Raw genomic sequence first — 22683 nt, 5'->3', positions numbered from 1 at the left:
AGAAGATGCTTAAAATCCCGGTTTGTGGACGTTAAATCAGATTTATTTTGTACATTAACGGATATCCATATTTGCTGTGCAAAAACAGTGGAAAGTTAAATGCGCATGTTGTGTGTGTGTCCGCTGTGCAGTGTTGGGTAAGTTACTTTAAAAAAGTAAAAGATTATAAATTACTGATTACTACTGGAAAATTGTAATCAGATTACATTACTAATTACTTCATGTAAACAGTAATCAGATTACTAATTACGTTACAAAAATTTTTAAAACATAAAATATAACTATAAAATACAAAATATACTGCAGCTAATTCAGAGATTTAATATTCACTGAAAAACATTACCATGGATTGATTACAGCAACTTTATATATTCAAAAGACTTAAAAAGATTGCCCAAAACTTGTGTGGTTTGGTTTGTTCAGTGTTTTTCTGAGGTAATTAGTCTACCGAAATGTGTATATTCCATAATATGAAGCTAATCGGTCAGTTCTTGTCACGTGACTCGCGGTTTTCAACCGAGAGCGCCTGGAAAATACGAGCGCATGCAGTATGCGCTTCCAATATACGCGTGCGTGCAAAAGATGTGTTAAGTGGCTACGCTTCTTTTCACGTTCTGAAAGGTACCTTCACTCCCGATCCTGAACAAAAATGTAATTTAGCCTGTTTAGGCTGAGTTCTGCCGCCCTTTTTTTTTTAGCACCGGTGTCTTTCTTGATGATGATTAATGTCGTAGAATGCTTTCTGTTCTAGTGCTGAACAAGTTGCTGGTCGAATATATATAGACTAGACATAGACTGCATTTTACAGCAATATTTTTGTTTTTACGCTCATTAAAATCAAAGTAATGTCTGTATTTGCACTTGAAGAAGCAACCACTCTCAACAGCAACCATTTCAGCTCACGTCCTCCAGCAATTTGTAAGTAACGCAATTACATGGACTTTAGTAACTGTAATCAAATTACACAAATTTAAAATGTAATTCGTTACATTACTGCATTCCTCAAAATTGTAATTAGAATACATTAACGTCTTACTGTGGAACGCGTTACATCCAACTCTGTGTGTGTCTGTCTGTGCGTTAACTTTGTAACGACATCGTGTCTGACTCATCGTCGCAGAAAGCCTTGAATTAACTCCACAACAAATACATCAAAGTAAATAATAATAAATATTGTTATATTGTATTTACATTAAACTACTATTTTTTTTTTCATGCAAAGGCACATTTGCAGAACAAACATTGAATTCATTTAAAACTAATTCAACTCTAAGAAGATCACAGCATCAGAAATAACTTTAAAACCACCATAAAACACGAAGAGGAAGAAGAAGAATTCGCCATTCTCGCCATCATAGGGATTTACTTTTTTTTTTGGCCAGGCAGGCACCGACCTCACAGCTCTGTGAATGTCAGTAGCATCTCGTAATGATCTGCGATCAGTAAATGTAGCTTGTATGGACGCTACTGCACTTAAAATAATAGCTTCGCTAACGAAAGCTATTTGATTTAGAAAGTAACGATGCTACCGCCACACTACTGAGAGATGTAGTAAGTAGACACGCTACTGCCCAACACTGCTAAGCTCTAAGTCAGTGTTTCCCAACCCTGTTCCTGAAGGCACACTTTACATTTTCAGCCTCTTCCTATACAAACACGCCTGAAGCAACTCATCAGAACACTAGAAGAGACTCCAAAACCTGAAATGAATGGGTCAGATAAGGGAGACATGCAAAATATGTACTGTTGGTGTGCCTACAGGAACAGGTTTGAGACACAATGCTTTAAGTTTACCCAACTATGGCGACTTCCGCTACTGAGAAACCTGGAAATAAAATGACATGATCTGAAACGCTATGTAAGTTGCATTTTAGAGCAATTGTGATTTTGCTTCCGGTGTGTTTCAGACACACTATGTGATCTCAGATGGACAGACAGAGCTGGACGGTAAGCAGGTGAGCGTCCCATCCACTGCCACACAGGGTCACCCTGATCCACTGGAGCAGCCAGCAGGCGGCCAACAGGCCACCACACAATACATCATCACCACCACCACCAACGGGGCGGGGGCCAGCGAAGTCCACATCACTAAACCCTGACACACAACAGTCAGATCAATGACCTCACATGAGCAGACAGATTTATTTTTATTCCCTTAAAGAGTGAAAACGATGAACTTTAAATACTCAAGATGTTTTTTTATGAAATATGAGAACACTGGAGTGGTTACCTGTGTTTCTAGAGACCCAAAAAGAGCTAATTTCAGGAGCTACCTTTACTTGTGCCATCCTGCCTCTTTTATCATCTCATTTCATTGATTGTTTTCCCTTTTATTTTTTTATTTGTTCCATTCAGTAAAGTATTGAGAGGTTATATATTTTCATTTCATTTTTACAGATGATTATTAAAGTGGATTTAGTTAGAATATGTTTGAATTTCTGAAGAACACACAGTTTAATGTGTTTCAATCAGGTTCTGGGGTCTTAAACATTCTAAAGGTGGACTAAAATGAAAATCCTAAATCAGGGATGTTCAAACTCGGTCCTGGAGGGCCAGTGTCCTGCCTATTTTAGCTTCAACTTGCCTCAACACACCTGCACGGATGTTTCTAGTAAGCCTAGTAAGAGCTTGATTAGCTAGCCTAGGTGTGTCTGATTGGCATTGGGACTACACTTTGCAGGACACCAAACCTCCAGGACCGAGTTTGGGCACCCCTTTTCTAAATTAAACACAGCAAAAAAAAAAAAAAAAAAAAATATATATATATATATATATATATATATATATATATATATATATATATATATATATATATATATATATATATATATATATATATATATATATATTTTTTTTTTCCTAGATATATTTGTCCTGTTTGTTGTTTAAATATGTAAAAATACTTAAATCAAGAAGCATTTTCTAGATGAGCAGGAAATATTGTATGGTTTACAGAAATAATATGCCAAAATTAAGCAAGATTTTCCTTAAAATTAGCAAAATGGAGCCAATGGCGTGAGCAAAATATTATAGTTTTTGGTTTTTACTTGATTATTTTACTTTTATTAAAAAAAAGCTTAGTTTATTTTGACATTATTTCTTAAAACAAGAAAATATTTCTTGCTCGTCAAGAAAATGCTTCTTGATTTAAGAAATTTTATATATTTGGACTAGTGGGATATACTTTGCATAGAGAAAGTGACACGCTATCCATTGCAGTTTGGATTTAGATATGTTTGGCATAAAGGGTTTCACAATGCAATTTCAATATTACTTATTATTTAGATTTGGAATGAAATGTCCATCCACATGTCTCCAATATTAAAATTCAGCGTTGAAAAAGTAGTTCAAATATCATATAACCAATAAAAGTGAAAGCAAAACCCAAATTTAGGAAAATAAAACCATAATAAGGTCAATGGAAGGAGCCGCCAGCCAGAACAATGTTCAGATGAAGACTGAACACAAAAATTCCCATTAAATTTCCATTATTCTGTGTGTTATCTGTTTTAATGACTGGAGAACTTGTTTGCCATGTAAGTTGTGTTTATGGACATACTAGTATTTATTTGGGTTTTGCACATCCATCAGTGAAGCACTGCTGCATCTTTATAACCTGAAAAAGGGAAACTTATTCAACATACGCTATTTATACTGAAATAAACTTGTACAATGTAAAAATGAGTATGTGTACTATGGTAAGTATTGTTGTAATTATTGACGGTTTCTGTACAGTCATGCGCCTCAGTGTCTCTGGGTTGGTGTCTCCTGTTGTCCCTAAGTGATGGGAAATAAACATGCTTTTGTACACTTGATGTCTTCATGGAGTGTCAATCCTCAAATGTTAAATTTTGGCTTTTTATTCTTTACTTTAAAAGGGGCTAAACATGTGATTTTTTTATGCCAGTGTGAGAACAGATTTTAAGGAAACCTAAAAAATTTTGGAAATGCTGTCGACTCATTTGTTTTATGTAAATGCTGAAAAAAATAACCTAATGAGACCATCTGGCAATGTTAGGGGAACGTTCTGTGTTTGCTTCACCGCTGTTTCCTCACCGCTGCCATTTCAGTTTTTTATTTTAATGAGAGAAGAATACAACACAGTTACTGTACATCATCTGATGTCTCTCTTGGCAGTTTTGATAAGGTCAGTCAATGATATTTTCATCTTTTTAGCTCTATCAAAAAGCAAACTAAATGTGGGGCCTACTTTTGATGCAGCTGTCGGTTCAATTTTTAGGCTTTTCATAATATGTTCCTTTTCTAACGCATTTTCAGAAATATACAGTTCTATTCATAGTGGTTTTTACAGATGAATATTTTATATTATTTACCCATTTATGTACAATTTATTCTACACATAGTCAGAAACTATTGTTGATCTTTGGGGTGTTTTTTTCTAAGTTACGGAGGGATTAAAGAGCTCAAATATCCTTTATTATTTTAAAAAACATAATATGTTTTACCGCATTTTTAAGTAAAAACATGGCAGTGCTGTGGCGACCCCTGATTAATAAAGGGACTAAAGTTAGGCTGAAAAGAAATTGAATGAAGTAAAACATTTACGTTAAGCTCTCATTCAAAAATAAATAAACAGTAAATCAGTATGGTGATACACATTTTATACTGTTGGCTAATATAATGTCACTATTTAAAACTGTTACGTGATTCATTTTTAATTTCTGAATTCGGCTATTAATATTTTTATTTATCTTGAAACCACAGAAACTGGATGGTTCGTGAACGCGAGCGCGCAATTGAAAACGGTTAACGTTGTCAAATTCAAACCGACTGTGAGGGACTTGAAGATGGAAAAAAATTAACCCTGGTGGAGCAAAGATGCAGAAAAAACTTTCTAAAAGGACCCAAGGAAGTTACCGAGCTGTTCATACATCAAGTGTGCAATTGAGTTTCATCTAACGTTAACATAATTTACTGTTGTGTTCGTCAGCTTAGCTAATGTTAGCAGTAACAACCCAGTTATCAAAATAACTCGTAATGCGCTGCAATATGGTATGTAACAGTTAGCCCATTAAGTTGATCATTTTTTTATTATATACAGTAACATCAGACCTCTCTCTCAGTATTGTTTTTAAGGGGGCGTTTCCTAAACACCGACCGAGCCATGTCCATTTTACGTCGTGGTAATGAAACCCCTGGAATTTAGTGCATGCCGGTAGATATTCATAGCAAACAAAATCAACAAACATAATATGATGTTTGATGTAGATATTGTACATTTCTAGTAGTTGCTTTGACATTCAAACAGTTTAAAACCTCAAGGCTGCCGATGTGTGAAGTTTAAATCTTTTTTTCTGTCCTATTTTATACATTAAGGTGGTCATTACTGACTTTGGACCAGGGTCTCACAGATTCAACCAGGGAGAGAGATGAATACAGGTGAAAAACACACAATTACTTGTGTTAGAATATTGTTAGAATTGACACCGACAACAATTTTGAGCTGATTTTGCATAGATTACATTTTTGTGGCAAAAATTTACTAGTTTTGTGGCAGTTTCCTATAAATAAATACAAAATACATAGACGTCTTGGAAAATTGTTGGTTACACTTTAGGTGTCTTCACAGTATAGCTATTTATTTACCTACTGAGTAACATGAATTAATTACACATACTTATTACTATATTATATGTTAAAGGTTAGAATTTAGGTTAGGTTTAGGGTGTTATGGGTAATTATGCATAATTAATTGTAGTTAATATACAGGGTTCCCACGCGTCATGTGATTTCTGGAATATCATGCAATTTTTAAAGCTCTCTTCCTGACATTGAAAGTCAGGGAATTGTTGTGTATTGCTAATATTTTAACATATTATTTTAATGTTACATTATTAAAACACAAGCACAACAGTTACCTTATTTTTATTGGTTCACAGAAATTCATCTTTTTTGTCAGGGACGGTCAGGGAATTTGATATTTGACTTAAAGTGCACTGAATATACAATAGTATTTACAGAACATGGGCATCCTATAATAAAGTGTTACAAAATTCTGTTATTTCTACATTTAGAGAAACAAAAAGTGAAACTAAAACTGTGCTAGTTATGTTATGGTACTTAAAGCATTACATGCATTCAAGTAAAAAAACAAAACAATCGACTGTCTCTATTGATTTGTTTAATTCATTTGAAGTTTAGAAATAGCTTAGAGATTTAAAACTGGAATTACTGATGACTCGTTTCAGCAGTTCAGAGTCAATGTTTAAAGACAACAACTCTGTTTATCCTGTAATTGAATTTTCTCTAAAGTGTAATAGATTGTATTTGTTAGCACCCTAAATAGTTGAAATTAACAAAACTTTAAAAGTGCACATAAAAAATAAATAAATTTAAGTGCATACTTATGTGTTTTAGGAAATATAGTTAGTCAGTTGTAAGCATTACACTGCAGAAAATGCTTTTCTTACTTCGATTTTTTGTCTTGTTTCGAGTCCAAATATCTAAAAATTCTCAAATCAAGAAGAATTTTCTAGACAAGCAAAACATATTGTCTTGTTTTGAGAAATAATATGCCAATATTAAGTGAATTTTTCCTTAAAACAAGCAAAATAATCTGCCAATGGGGTAAGCAAAATAGTCTTGTTTTTTCTTTTGACATAAGATTTTTTTGCTTACCCCATTGGCAGATTATTTTGCTTGTTTTAATGAAAAACTCACTTAATATTAGCATATTATTTCTCAAAACAAGACAATATGTTTTGCTTATCTAGTAAATTCTTCTTGATTTGAGAATTTTTAGATATTTGGACTCGAAACAAGACAAAAAATCAAAGTAAGAAAAGCATTTTTTGCAGTGTATTTTCTTTAACTAATTAATTAATAATAATTATTTGATTTTTATTATACTTTTAAAATTGAAAGTAGGCCAACAATACAAATGTACACTTGTATATTTAAGAATTTTAATTTTTCTACTTTCACTGTGCAAGTGATGTAAATTCACTCACCGGCCACTTTATTAGGTACACCTCTCCAAGTGCTTGTTAATGCAAATTTCTAATCAGTCAATCACATAGCAGCAACTCAATGCATGTAGACATGGTCAAGACTGCAGTAAAAAACGAGCATCAGAATGAGGAAGAAAGGTGATTTAAATGTGGCATGATTGTTGGTGCCAGACGGGCTGGTCTGAGTATTTCAGAAACTGCTGATCTACTAGGATTTTCATGCACAACCATCTCTAGGGTTTACAGAGAATGGTGAGAAAAAGATTAAATATACAAATCTGCAGTAACTGCGTGATGCTATCATGTCAATTTGGACCAAAATTTACGAGGAATATTTCCAGTACCTTGTTGAATCTATGCCACGAAGGATTAAGACAGTTCTGGAGGGGGTACTAGTACGGTGTACCAAATAAAATAGCCGGTAAGTGTATATTATACTCAAAGCTGTATATTTTGTGTCATGCACTGTGATGTGTGTTGTGTGTGTGTGTATTAGATCTGGGAGTGGCATCAGCTGGCACAGGTGTGTTGGGCAGCGCCTGACTTCCCTCACTGCATTCCTTACATACTCTTCTTGAAACCCAACATGGACAACAATAAACATTAGTGTTTGATGAATTAAACCTGCTGGACCGACTGGTACAACCAGAAATTCCAGTGTTCAGTTTCCACGGCATGGTTTGAGGAACCCAAACACTTCTCCGCAGGACGTCTGTGAGGATACATGCCTCAGCTGAGTGTGGGACATGTGTGGAGCTGCTGGCAGAAGAGCAGAGCAGGACAGCATGAACAGGTGGTGGACAAACAGATGATCAGCCGAGGGGTGGAGCAGACCCCTACAGGGCAGTGGAGACCCATGAGGTGGGTGTTCAGAAACAATTGTGGAATTAAATGTGCTTTAGATCATATTTTGAAGTAAAAGTGTTTATTTCATATTATACTGAAATCAAAGGCCACTAATATTAAGAGACTTAACGTGGCGGCACGGTTGGCCCAGTGGTTAGCACTGTCGCCTTTAAGCAAGACGGTTGCTGGTTCGAGCTCTGACTGGGCTAGTTGGCATTTCTGTGTGGAGTTTGCATGTTCTCCCCATGTTAGCGTGTGTTTCCTCCGCGTGCTCAATCAAAACAGCTGATTCCCTCAAAAACAAACAAGTGACTGACCTAATTTAATCACCGACTAAAGTAATTTGTTTAAAAGCAAAAGATTGCTCCAAAAACAACAACAAATTTAACAATATTAACTAGAAAGTCACAATTGTACTCCGAATGTTGTGGGTTTGATTTCTGGCAGTGATTGTAGTTGCAGGAGAAATGAAGTGCTCTCTTTTACCCTCAACACACTAAGGTGGGACCCTTGAGAAAGACATCGAACACCCACTTGCTTTTCGGGCACCACATCAATAGCTGCCCATTGCTTTGTGTGTGTATTCACTCCTCTGTGTGTGTGTGTGTGTGTGTGTTTGTACTGTGATTAATTAAATGCACAAATTCTGAGTAGGGGTCGCCATACGTGGCCACACGTCACTTCACTTTTGAAAATAGATGTTGATTGTTCTGCTCATTCACATTTAAATTTATGCATTTAGCAGAAACTGAAGAACCCTACAAGTGAGGATAGAAAATAAGCACTTCAAATCATCAGATTAGCAGTATATAAATGCTATGACGAGCTTTAGTTAGTTTAGTTTTTTTCCTTATGCATATGGAGAAGAGTGTGTTCTACAGGTGGTTTGTCAAGCCCACTCACCAGTATGGAGCACACTCAGAATTGTACAATATTTTCCAGAAACATGGAGTGTTGATAGTGTCTGGTGCATACGGAAAGGATAGAGTTTGTTCTACAGATGGCTTGAAATATGAATGTAAAATAAATATATAACTTACAATTTAGAAATAATTAATAAATAAACATGAGCATATTTTTCTCAATTATATTTTTGCCATACTGACTACTGTATCATTTACATTTTCATATACATTTTCTAAATCAGGGCAGAGTTCTGTCAGTTGTGCCAATATAATAATTTTCTTTCTGTTTCCAGCCTGCGCTGGAGTAACTGGCCGAGATGGAGTCATTGTCTGGTTCCGATCGCAGTGGTGTGGATGATTATTCAGGAAGAGTCTCCTCTGCACCCCTCTGTCAGTCTGACTGAAGCTGCTGCTCGACTGCTCCTAGCTGCGCTGCTGTGTGCCGTCGCTGCTCTCTGTGCTTTAGCTTTACGCTTCCTGCTCCAGCATAGACAAAGCTTAAAGCTGGTCAGTCTAATGTTCTATTTAGGATGTGCTTTCAAATGCTCCCATCACACTACACAACAACCTTAAAATATTATGCTATTCTGAGTGTGCCTCACACAGGTGAGTGGGCTTGACAGTCCACCTGTTAAAACACACTCTTTCATCTCTCTGACACTTTAATTGACACATACAATCACTTCATATATTCTAAAAAAATTCACTGCGTCCCAAATCGCATACTTATGCACTATTCTACGCCATTTTGTAGTATGAATAGTGTCTGTAGTGCGTTCACAGTGAAAACTCTATAAATAATAAGTGCACTTTAATTACCCGGATGATGCACTCATTCAGCCGTGTGTTTAATGATGGACACTTCACAGACTTAACGGCCGCAGGTTTGCTCATGTATCAGAAAGGGCGGAGCTATCGGGCGCACATGTTGGATAACTATTTATTTTGGATGATGAAAGCAAAATTCTCCTACGAGAGTGATTATAGCGCCTCCCGATGGAGAATGCGGTTATACTCACGGCAGGTATTATTTGATAATTCGGTCGTTTATTTCAGGGGTTCCCAAACTTTTCAGCACGCGACCCCTAAAATAACAATGCCAGTGACTCGCGACCCCCAATATCCTCTGAGGTGGTTATAAATACAGAAAACTTGCATGCAATGGCACACACACACACACACACACACACACCAATAGACCAACATTTTTTTTATGTATGTCAGTGCTGTAAATGGGCCAGAAAGTTTAACCTGGTGTTATAAAATCAATCTGCTGCATCTGACGCTATTGCTGTCTTTAATATAATGTATTTACCCCAGGGGTCGCAATCCAAGAGAACAAGTAAATAAGCTACTATAGTAACTATAAACGTTTTTTTCTCTTCAGTTGGTTATGGATAAAATATGGTAATTCTTATGGCCTAATAATAATAATAAGTAGATTTTTGGAAATCACCAGGCGACCCCCCCTTCATTGTTCCCGACCCCCACTTTGAGAACCACTGGTTTATTTCACTGATTTGGCGACCGTCAAACGTCATCAGGGAAACGGTTTTTATTTCCACCTAGTAAAAAAAATTAGTGCTCCATTTGGGATGACACTACATTTACTATCCTGTTGAGTGTGTAAGTGCAAAAGTACATAGCGCATGAGTGTATAGTGTGCCATTTTGGACGCAGCTTACGTATTGCCTCTTAAGTTTTTGTACAAAAGCATCTGCTAAATGACTAAAGGTAAATGTGTTTCAAAACATTAGTTTTGCTTACCAAGTTCTAATCAAGTAAATATTTCTGTTTTGCTCAATTTTCACAGCATCTGCCTCATAATGTTGACATTATCGTCGAAAAAACTGCTGGGAACCTGCAGGGCTGGTAAGAGAGATCCAATCCTACACACAACCTTTATAATATACAAAATGCTCACTTTCGATATTCTCATATGGATATATATTCTCATCTCGATATTCTCAATATTCTCATATCTCTTTAGTGATTTTAATTAAATAACAAGGTTCAATAACAGATAAAGTACTTGCAGCTCATATAGGTCCACACGGAATCTGCACGCGCAGAATTCCGCAGATTTTCCGCAGATTTTCGCAGATTTTTAGCCATCATTAATTCTGTTTGTTTACTTAAGTAAACGTGTGTAAATTATATTTCTTTAGTTTTTTTATTAATTAAAGTGATATTATTGACTAATATGAAAATGTTCATCAGATTTATGTACAATGCAGTTTGTACAGTCATATTTTCTGTCTTTTATTCGAGATATTATATGAGAGACTTGCTTTGTTTACCAAATAAAGTGAATATAATTGGATTTGCATTTTAAACATTAAATAAAAGTTAAAAAGGTATTACTTTTTATTACATATATTAAGGGTGCTTTCACACCTACACTTTTGTTTCGGAACGTATCCCGTTTGCCCAGTTAGCGCGGTTCGTTTGGCATATGTGAACAGGGCAATCGCGCTCTGTTCCGCGCCAAAGTAATCGCTCCGAGATCGCTTGAATGAGGTGGTCTCGGCTCGATTGAAACGAACCCTGGAGCGGTTATATCACAGTGTTTTATGGATATGTAATAGGCTTACGGCTATATGAAGAGAGAATTATGAGTATGGCGGGAAGTTTCGCAACCCCGCAAACGAGTGATGATCTCCCGGTAATCTCGCGTCTCCCTCCCGGTCCTTAAATAGGCTACGTCGCGCACCCTTCTCACCCCTCCCCACCGCATCTCTCCTCAGAGACATCGGGCGCGGGACTCTGCAAAATAAACCCTGACACTCTGACCAATGTGAGGAGAGTTTACTCGCACGTGACTTGTTTTAGCTATTTTGGTCCAATTAGAAACTTTGCAGTGTGAAAGCGAACCGCTCCAAGAGCAAAGAGCAACAATGTAACAATTGTAATCTCTGTTTCAGAACAACTAAATCGATTCACAGGTGTGAAAGCACCCTAAGGTTTTAGTTATGATACTCCCAAAATCATTCCGCAGAAATCCGCAGATTTTTATAAAAATTCTCTGCAGAAATAGCAAAAAATGTCCGCAGATTCCATCTGGCCCTACTCATGACCCATTTTTGTCTTATCATTAATATGTTCAATATACTGTTTCAAGGTGCTTTTACACCTCAAACTACTACTAAAAATGTCCATAAAAGTCACTTTTAGTCAAATTTTCTGCACTAAACAAACAAAAAATCACAAGCTAAATGAAATTAGTTTATTAACAGATATATTCTAGAGTTGGTTAAAAACATTGTTGATTCCTCTTCTCTGTCTCAGTATAAATGCACAGGATGCAGGTGATCTGGATTCACAGCTCAGTGTTGTTGCTGATGGATTAGCCGTGTCTCTCCTCTATGAGCCGCTGCCGGACTCCAGTGAGCCCCACATACGAGCACTCGTCACCAGACTGGAGGTTCGTCTGTGAAGCATCACCCTCATTTACACCTCTGAAGCTCCACAGGCCCGCCCTGACTATCTGTCGCAATAAATAGTCATTAACATGTCAGCAGTCATTACACTCTCATGTCAAGCACAATACACAGTATAAGCACTTATAATTATGTTGCCCTTGGAAACTGAACTCTCTTGTTGATCCTGATAGACTTGAATTAGTGACGTTTAACATACCAAAAATGTTTGTCTTTTTTAATTCAGGCAGTGTCTCGGGCACTCCAGAGGAGGGTTCATAATGAGGAAGAGAAGAGGAAATGTGTACTTCAAGATAGAGTTCATCAGATACGCTCTTACCTGCTGGACAGGTGAGATGAGCCTGATCTTCACACATACATAGGACAAATATTTACCCTTTGTCACAAGCTCCTCAGACTTGTAATTGTCTACATTCAACTCCACCTCACATTCTGTCATGTAAGACTGCCGACTGACATGGGAATATGTCTTGAATGTAACTGCACGCCATTATGACAAATATGTAAACAGTTTCATGCTTTTAAAGTCTTACTTACTGCAAAAGTAATATATTGTACTTTTAAATAATATTCATTCTTTTTCCTTCAGCTTAGTCTCTTTATTCATCAGGGGTCGCCACAGCGGAATGAACCGCCAACTTATCTAGCATATGTTTTTATACAGCGGATGCCCTTCTAGTTGTAACCCAGTAACACCCATACACACTCACATGCACACACATACTCTAGTTTATTCAATTCATCTATAGCTCATGTCTTTGGACTGTAGGGGAAACCAGAGCACTCTGAGGAAACCCACGCGAACTAACTTCACACATAAATGCCAACTGAACGGGACTCGAACCAGCGATCTTGCTGTGACAGTGCTAACCACTGAGCCATCGTGTCCCCCCTAAAATAATATTCTTGAATACAAATGTAAACATTTTTGTTGCTTAATTAAGTATTTTTTTACAAAATTTAATGAAAAAAATGCATTTATTTGAACATTATTTGAGTAGTATTATTCAAATACATTTTTAAATAACTTCTAGAGTTTTTTTTTCATAAAAATACAGAAAGTGTACTGATGATTGTGCTGACAAGCATTTATTGTGAAATAAAGTACCCTTAAATGCAACCCAGGCTCATTCTAAAAACGTAGTTTTGTCATTCATACATTTCTGGAGACTGTGAAATACATCCTGGGAGGTATATATTTTGGCAGTTTTTGTTATCACAAGAGGCCGCTGTGTGCTCTTTTTTTCTCACGAGTGCCGTTTGTGCCTGCTGTTCTCACGTAAACCCACCAGAGGCCGCTGTTGACTGACCAATCGACTGACTGACCCACCCACCCTCCTCCTTCCCTAAACCCAGCCAGTTTTATCGATTGACCCGCCCACCCACTTCCCTAAACTCAACCAACGGTTTACAAAAACCATTTAGAAAAAGAAAAGCCCTCATCTGATTTCTACCACATTTTCACCCAGCAATTTACTTGTTTATTTAATTTTTGGCGTCTGTTTTTGTCTTACCCGATTTCTGGAACCGTTCTTACTCAGACTCGAACCCTGTCATCGTGGTCAACTCCTCTCTGTGTCTCAAGTCCGCTGACGTACTTGATGAGCTAACTGGGCAAACTGGTTGCAGTGGAAAAGCCGTCCACGTGGAGGTAATCGGTCAGCTGGTACGAGCGAAAAGAAAAGCCGTCATACCGTACCGTAGCGTTCGTTTAAAAAAATAAAATGCAGCCATACGTACCTCTTGCTTCATAATTTGCGGTCTCCAGAAACCTACACAGAACTATGTTTTCAGAATGAGCCTGTGTTGCTTAAATGGATTTTCCTTTGTATTTGAAACATTTGTGTTATGTAGTTACATTATATTTTTGTAATTACACATTTGCTACAATGGATGAACTTGATATACAGTGCATCTAAAATACATAAAATGTTTCTTATATATTAAATGATAGATAAAATACAGTTATTAAAACATACACTTTACGTTGTACATGTATAATAGGCTCATTCTGAAAACGTAGCCCTATATACATTGCAGATCGCTAATTATGTAGTCAGAACTATGTATGGCTTCATTTTGTCTTTAAAACGAATGCTACAGTGCAGTATGTCACCGTTTCTTTTCGCTCTCCGCTGTTAATAGTTTGCCCAGTAGCTTGTTATGTACTTCGGCGGACTTGAGATGCAGACAGGAGTTGACCACTACAACTGGATTTGAGTCCAGAGAAGAACGGTTTCAAAACAAAAACAGACACAAAAAATAAATTTAACAAGTAAATAACTGGTTAAGAATGTGGTAAAAATCTAAAAAATTCTATTAAAACGATTGGTCGGTCAGTCAGTCAGTCGCCTCTGGTGAATTTACGCGAGAAGTCCAGGCACAAACGGCACTTGTGAGAGAAATTTGAGATCTCAAAAAGCGTACACAGCAGCCTCTGGTGGATTCACGAAAACAAAAACTGGAAAAAAAAAATTATAATTTCTGGCGCTCTCCAGAAATGTATATGGGGGTACATTTTCAGAATGAGCCTGGGTTTTGTATAATAGTATGTTTTTACATAGTATGTATGTGTCAGCAATCAAAAGCATAAAAGTATTCTCTTTTAAAGTATATTTTTAGTTAAGTGACCTTTAATTTTATTTTATATATTGTTATTATACTGTACACACACGTAATCGTTATTATGAGAAAATATGTTGTTTTGTAAAACATATAGTTACTATGAAAAAATGTGTTGTTTTATTCTAAAATGGTTAAAAAATGCTTTAGTACATCTTGTTATTATTACATATATTTCATTAATACATATATTTAAAATTTCCCAGTATTGGGTTGCAGCTGGAAGGGCATCCGTTGCGTAAAACATATGCTGGATAAGTTGGTGGTTCATTCTGCTGTGGCAACCCCTGATTAATAAAGGGACTAAGCCGAAGGACAATGAATGAATGAACTGAATTATAAATATGGAAATATTATTGAGACAGTATACTATAGTCTGACGATCAGTGCTTGCCATGCCATATGTGGCCACACAAGGGCACAATTTCATCACAAATAATGCTTCATTAGCCGCATCCTGCCTGCAAGGCTCACAAATCACTCCAAAAAGGAAGTCTATATAGCACATCATGATTTTGCAAAGTACGATGCGATCCTGGATTAACAAAATGATCGAATGAATGAATATATTTAAAATATTATACAGGTACACAGTTGAAGTCTTTAAAGTTGAGGTTTATTATTAGCCCCCCTGTTTATTTTTCTCTCAATTCATGAGGTTTTTTAAAAAAAATTATTTTTAAACATAATGGTTTTGATAACTCATTTCTAATAACTGATTTATTTTCTCTTTGCCATGATGACAGTAAGTAGTATTTTACTAGATATTTTTTCAGGACATTTTTATACAGCTTAAATGGACATTTAATGGCTTAACTAGGTTAATTAGGTTAACTAGACAGGTTAAGGTAATCAGGCAAGTTATTGAATAACGATGGTTTGTTCTGTAGACTATCGAAAAAAACAGCTTAAACAGGCTAATAATTTTAAATAATTTTAAAAAATGGTTTAAAAAATTTTTTTTAACTGCTTTTATTCTTGCCGAAATAAAACAAATAAAACTTTCTGCAGAAGAAAAAAATATTATCAGACATACTGTGAAAATTTCCTTGCTCTGTTAAATATCATTTGGGAAATTTTTTTAAAAGAAAAACAAATTTAAAAGGGGGCTAATAGTTCTGACTTATAAACTATAAATAAAACTACTATAACTTAAAGCATTATCAGAGCCTAAAATCTAGATTGGAAATTAAGTTTCCATGGTACCAAACCGTTAAATTTAGTACTAATATTTAGTACTGTGGCAACATTCATTTTAATTTATTATAACTACTATATCCAGCTGCTGTCTTCTAGCATAAGTCCAGCATCTCTAAAAAGAAACTGATAATCAGCTTGGTGTATAAGGTTGTTTGGATGGGCTGACAGATTTATGTTTTATCATGTCTTGTTCTAATACAGTTATCCTCTGTGTGTGTACAGGGTGAGCTCTCTGCGCTCTCTGCTGCAGGTTCAGCGCGAGTGTGATGCAAATGTGTGTGATGTTCAGAGGTCTTACAGAAGCGCTGGGCTCTGCTTGAGGATTTACACAGCAGAGTCACTCTGAGGCCTGACAGCACACAGGATGATCACGAGCCGCACGCTGTCCTAACCGACACTGAGGTAATACAACAATCTCAACCTTCTGAAAACGTACTCCCATATACATTTCTGGAGAGCACCAAATACGTCCCAGAAGCTAAGTTTTTTGCAGTTTTTGTTTTCACTAATCCATTAGAGGCAGCTGTAGACTTATTGACTAATTGACCGACCCACCCTCCTCCTTTCCTTAACCCAACCAATAGTGTTTTTAAAAGTGCAGATTGACTCGCCCACCCACTTCGTAAACCTAACCGACAGTGTTTTCAAAAGCATTACAGAAAAAGAAAAGCCTTTGTCTGATTTTTGCCACGTTTTGAGATTTTACCACATTCTCACCTTGGTGAGGCAGTGGCGCTGTAGGTTGTGTTGTTGCCTCACAGCAAAAAGGTCGCTGGGTTGCTGGTTCGAGCCTCGGCTCAGTTGGCATTTCTGTGAGGAGTTTGCATATTCTCCCTGCGTTAGCGTGGGTTTGCTCCGGGTGCTCCGGTTTCCCCTACAGTCCAAAGACATGCTGCAGGTGAATTGGGTAGGCTAAATTGTCCGTAGTGTATGAGTGTGTGAGTGTATGAGGGTGAAAGGCCAGCCGGAATGTGTAAAAAAGTCGTTATCATATGGAAAAGTCTAAATGGAGGACTTGTTCCAAAGAGCCGACCCCGCAACCATACGGGACTAAGGCCAAAGAAGAAGAAAAAGACCACATTCTCACCTTGTTATTTACTTGTTTATTTTATTTTTTTGGCTTCTGTTTTTGTTTTACCCACCGCTCTCCGCCAGAGTCGTACCCTGTCGCCGTGGTCAACTTCTTTCTGCGTCTCAAGGCCGCCAACGTACATGGCGAGCCACTGGACAATCTGTTAACAGCGGTAAAGCCGTCCATACGGAGATAAGCGGTCAGCTGGTAAGCACGAGAAGGATCGACGTCATACCGCCCTATAGAATTTGCTTTAAAGAAGAAATGCAGCCATACATACCTCTGGCTACATAATTTGCGATCTCCAGAAATGTATATAGGGCAACGTTTTCAGAATGAGCCTGTGTTGAACAATCTCAACAAACATGTATCAATAGCAGAATCTTTTCTGTTGTAAATAGAACTATTCTTATATGGTGTAACAGAAACAGGTCTGTTTTAGAACCTCAACAACCATTCTTAATTGTTCTTTGTGTTAAAGTTCAGGATTATTTGATTCCGCCTCAAATCACCTTACTACAGATTATTTCTTTCTTAAAATTTCTATACATTGTGACTTTCAAATTGTAACTAGTTTCCTACCTATTGTGATTTTTAATAAATTTAACAGAAAAAAAATCATGTACTGTTAAAAATAATGCTATTAGTCTGACTTTTAGATGGTTGAGCATCAGAAAATCAGTTATCAGCTGAAATATAGCAGCCTAAATTTTAACACAACTCCTTCTCCAGCATTAAAGGTTGTTCAGAACGAGACAATATTTTAGGGTGCATATGAAATCTGATATTGTCTCATATCAATGAATATTTACTGATATTTGAATATTTATTTGTGTTCTTTGTATTTTAGAGACTTTCTACAGAGCTCGGTCAGTTCAAAAGCAGAGTCCAACAGTGCCGGACACAGCTGGAAAACAGTATAAACCTTTTACAGGTTACTACACACAAACAATGCTATAATAATAATAATAGTGGTCTGTTTATTTTATATTGGTATATATACACTACCTGACAAAAGTCTTGTCTTCAATCCCAGTTGTAAGAGCAACCGATAATAACTTGACTTCTAGTTGATAATTTGGAAAAGTGTCAGAAGGTCAATTTTTCAGTTGAATCATCTGTTGAACTGCAGCCCAATCATCACAAATACTGCAGATGACCTATTGGAACCTACATGGACCCAAGATTTTCACAGAAATCAGTCAAATTTGGAGATGGAAAAATCATGGTTTGGGGTAACATTCAGTATGGGGGTGTGCGAGAGATCTGCAGAGTGGATGGCAACATCAACAGCCTGAGGTATCAAGACATTTGTGCTGCCCATTGCATTACAAACCACAGGAGAGGGCAAATTCTTCAGCAGGATAGCGCTCCTTCTCATACTTCAGCCTCCATATCAAGTAGTGAAAACAAAGATGGTCAAGGTGCTCCGGGATTGGCCAGCCCAGTCACCAGAAATGAACATTATTGAGCATGTCTGGGGTAAGATGAAGGAGGAGGAAAAGTTCTGCAAGAAGACTTTCTGTGCCATTCCAGATGACTTTAATAATTATTTATTTGAGTCATTGCAGAGTCATACACCATATTAATTCTTTTCCAACTGCACCATGACTTTATATTCTATACTGGACATTATTTATTTTAAGTGACAACACTTTTGTTTAAGTCAGACCTTACTGTCCTAATTAAATCATCAAAAATCAAGGCTTGATCATGTTTTATTTTGCGTAATCTAGAGGCATTTGCCTTTTAAATAAGCCACTTCTGATACCAAATGATCAACTAGAAGTCAAGTTATTATTTGTTGTTCCTAAAACTTGGATATTCAACAAGACTCTTGTCAGGAATGTATAATATTATTATGGGTTATTGTATACAAGTACACACTGCCAACAGCAAATTTTATACATGTTATATGTGTTTTTGCAGGCCCTTCGCAGCAGTCATCAGCATCTGAATGAGATTGTGGGCACCACTATTGAAACTACATGGAGCAAAGACTTATTACAGACAAACTCTGACCTGGTATGAAGACATTCACAAACAGTATCTACTTATAATGCTTATAATTCAATACAAATCACATTCACATGCCAAGGGGATGCAATTTGCATTGTACTGTAGTTAATATCACATTTTGAGAGTATACTTGATGCATGTGGATAAACTTGAACATACTTAAATATCCAATTTTATTCTAAAAATATTTTACGACTTTTCCAATAAACATATTATCCTCCATGAGTGTACCGAAGATATGTCATGCTTCATGCGAGTGTATTTGCGTTTGCTATGTCTTTTCTTGTAAGCTCTTTTTAACCTTGAACAATGTTTGCAGATAAATGTACACAAACTTACAGTGGGTGTGATTCTGCCAAGTGTGTTGCAATCCTGGAACGTAATTTTTGTTTGAAAATGTAACCCATACCTAATCCCTACCCATAAACACAACCCTAACTGTGAATTTTTCCCAAAATAATAGCGGATAATCATGTAGAAGTACAAAACCCTAACTGTAAGCCTAAACATGTCCTACTTGGTGAAATCATACTATATAATACACACTATGCTAAATCAAACCCATACGTATGCACACACACTTATGTTATATACTGAATACAGTTGTAGTTAGCCCACTTCAAATTTTTTTCTTCTTTTTCAAATATTTCCCAAATGATATTTAACAGAGCAAGGAAATTTTCACAGTATGTCTGATAATATTTTTTTTTTATGGAGAAAGTCTTATTTATTTTATTTCAGCTTGAATAAAAGCAGTTATTAATTTTTTAAACACTATTTTAGGGACAAAATTATTAGCCCCTTTAAGCTATATTTTTTCTCGATAGTCGACAGAACAAACCATCGTTTTACATTAACTTGCCTAATTACCCTAACCTGCCTAGTTAACCTAATTAACCTAGTTAAGCCTTTAAATGTCACTTTAAGCTGTATAGAAGTGTCTTGAAAAATATCTAGTCAAATATTATTTATTGTCATAATGGCAAAGATAAAATAAATCAGTTATTAGAAATGAGTTATTAAAACTATTATGTTTAGAAATGTGTTGAAAAAAATGTGCTCTCCGTTAAACAGAAATTGGGGAAAAAATAAACAAGTGGTCTAATAATAATAATAATAATAATAATAATAATATTAATAATAATAATAATTATATATATATATATATATATATATATATATATATATATATATATATATATATATATATATATATATATATATATATATATATATATATATGGTCTAGTCTAATAATAATAATATATACACACACACACACACACACACACACACACACACACACACACACACACACACACACACACACACACTATATATATATATATATATATATATATACAGATTCACTAATCCACTAGTATGTTAATTAGTCTGTGTTATTAGTTTGATTGGTTGTTATCCAGGAATAAAATTCTTTGGAATGTTGTGATTGACCAATCAAATCAAGTATTCCAGAAAGCTGTGTAATAAAGTCATACTGATGAGACTTGCTAGAAGGTATTTATCATATTATGTAAGTATACTTCATGGATTTAATAAAGTAGGAAGTACTGTACAACTTTTATTATAATGCTAGGTGATAATAGCATGTAATAAACATTTACTCAAACTGAGATGCTCACTTTACAGGCTATTCACCTTATTCTCCACGGACGAGCGGGCGCAGCCATTTTAATTATTTTGGCTCGAGACTTCCTGTCTCATTCACTTCCATTCATTTTTATATGTTAAAAACAGCTCGTTCGGCTGCTTGATGTCGCAAACTGATATTTTCATTTTATATTATTCTATTTTGTCTGTATAGTCATGCAAACGCTTGTTTGTAGAGCAAGTAGTTTGACTGTTTTCTGACGTTTATTATTCCTAGTCATTTTTCCCTTAGGCAGCTAAATCGAAAGTTCTAAAACAATCGCAAAAACGAGCGCACTTCCGCATCGAAGAATAAGGTCAATATTCTGACAGAGGAAGAAAATATGACGGAATCAGAACTCTTACCCAGACAAAACCAGTACAAAAGAGTGTATTTTTGATTTTGATAAGCTTTGATTTGTTTTGTGAATCTTCTTCTTTCTCTTTACTGACAGTTTTCAGAGATCCAGGAGGATTTCATGTCTTTGGAGCAGCAGACGTCAAATTTTGTGATCCACTTGAGGGGCCTAAATGTTCCTGAGGAGGAAAAGACAATAATAAGCGAAGCTGATCAGACACAAACAGCATCTCCTCCTGCTGTCCCAGTGTACATCGCTGTTCCGGAAGCAGCGCAGCCTCATTCAGACCCAGAAAGTGATCAGGAGTCTCCAGAAGCCTCTCAGAAACGCCACTCCAGAATGTCTCCTTTCAACATGCTCTGTGGGAGGAAGAGGAGGACGTCAACACCGCAGCTGTGATGGAGGTTGGATGTCCTTAAATGTTGTTGTATTAAATTGAGCAGCCTGTTGAGCAGGTTTATGCACTTTATGCACAGTTTTACTAAATATTCTGTCAGAAAATGATATCTATAATGACAGGATTTTCTACCTGTAAACTTGCCACTAATATATTTTCATTTTAAATAATTAATAAAGTAATATTCATGATAATAAATATAATAGTGAGTGATGGGTTTTTATTAAAATTATATGTACATAACCATTAAAAAAACTTTCTATGGATATTACACTTACCGGCCACTTTATTAGGTACACCTTACTAGTACCGGTTTGGACCCCCTTTTGCCTTCAGAACTGCCGTAATCCTTCGTGGCATAGATTCAACAAGGAACTAGAAATATTCCTCTGAGATTTTGGTCCATATTGACATGATAGCATCACACAGTTGCTGCAGAGTTTTTGACTGCACATCCATGATGTGAATCTCCCGTTCCACCACATCCCAAAGGTGCTCTATTGGATTGAGAACTGGTAACTGTGGAGGCCATTTGAGTACAGTGAACTCATTGCAAAGTTTAAGAAACCAGTCTGAGATGATTTGCGCTTTATGACATGGCGCGTTATCCTGCTGAAAGTAGTCATCAGAAGATGGGTACACTGTGGTCATAAAGGGATGGACATGGTTAGCAACAATACTCGGGTTGGCTGTGGTGTTGACACGATGCTCAATTGGCACTAAATGAGCCTAAAGTGTGCCAAGAAAATATCCCCCACACCATTACACCATCACCACCAGCCTAAACCATTGATCAAGGCAGAATGGACCCATGCTTTCATGTTGTTGACACCAAATTCTGACCCTACTAACCGAATGTCACAACAGAAATTGAGACTCATTAGACCAGGCAACGTTTTTCTATTGTCTTCTATCTTTTATTGTCCATTTTTAGTGAGCCTATGTGAATTGTAGCCTCAGTTTCCTGTTCTTAGCTGACAGGAGTGGCACCCAGTGTGGTCTTCTGCTGCTGTAGCCCATCCGCCTCAAGGTTGGACATATTCAGAGATGCTCCTCTGCATACCTCAGTTTTAACTAGTGGTTATTTGAGTTACTGTTGCCTTTCTATCAGCTCGAACCAGTCTGGCCATTCTCCTCTGACCTTTGGCATCAACAAGGCATTTGTGCCCACTGAACTGCCGCATACTTGATATTTTCTC

At 36.4% G+C, this 22683-nt stretch overlaps 2 protein-coding genes across 2 annotated transcripts in view; both read left to right on the top strand.

The window, feature by feature from the left end:
* The window catches only part of prdm10 (PR domain containing 10), a 39849-nt gene extending 36035 nt beyond the window's left edge, over positions 1-3814 (top strand). Inside the window, 2 exon segments of the mRNA NM_001347687.2 lie at positions 1908-2741; positions 2834-3814. Of these exon segments, the coding sequence (NP_001334616.1) occupies positions 1908-2099 (192 nt within the window). The 3' untranslated portion in view covers positions 2100-2741; positions 2834-3814.
* A 3866-nt stretch (positions 3815-7680) lies between these two features.
* On the top strand, positions 7681-21682 carry si:ch211-151h10.2. The gene is given in 10 exon segments (NM_001045140.1): positions 7681-7832; positions 9016-9229; positions 10536-10594; positions 12011-12146; positions 12389-12492; positions 16207-16278; positions 16281-16386; positions 17907-17990; positions 18986-19081; positions 21184-21682. Coding segments are annotated over 10 exon segments (1311 nt in total). The 5' UTR covers positions 7681-7695; the 3' UTR covers positions 21487-21682.
* Positions 21683-22683: the final 1001 nt, after the last annotated feature.

Source organism: Danio rerio, chromosome 18, assembly GCF_052040795.2.
Source record: "Danio rerio strain M-AB ecotype USA chromosome 18, GRCz13ab, whole genome shotgun sequence".
NCBI classification, from domain to species: Eukaryota; Metazoa; Chordata; class Actinopteri; order Cypriniformes; family Danionidae; genus Danio; species Danio rerio.
This window is presented reverse-complemented; position numbering and strand designations above follow the sequence as displayed.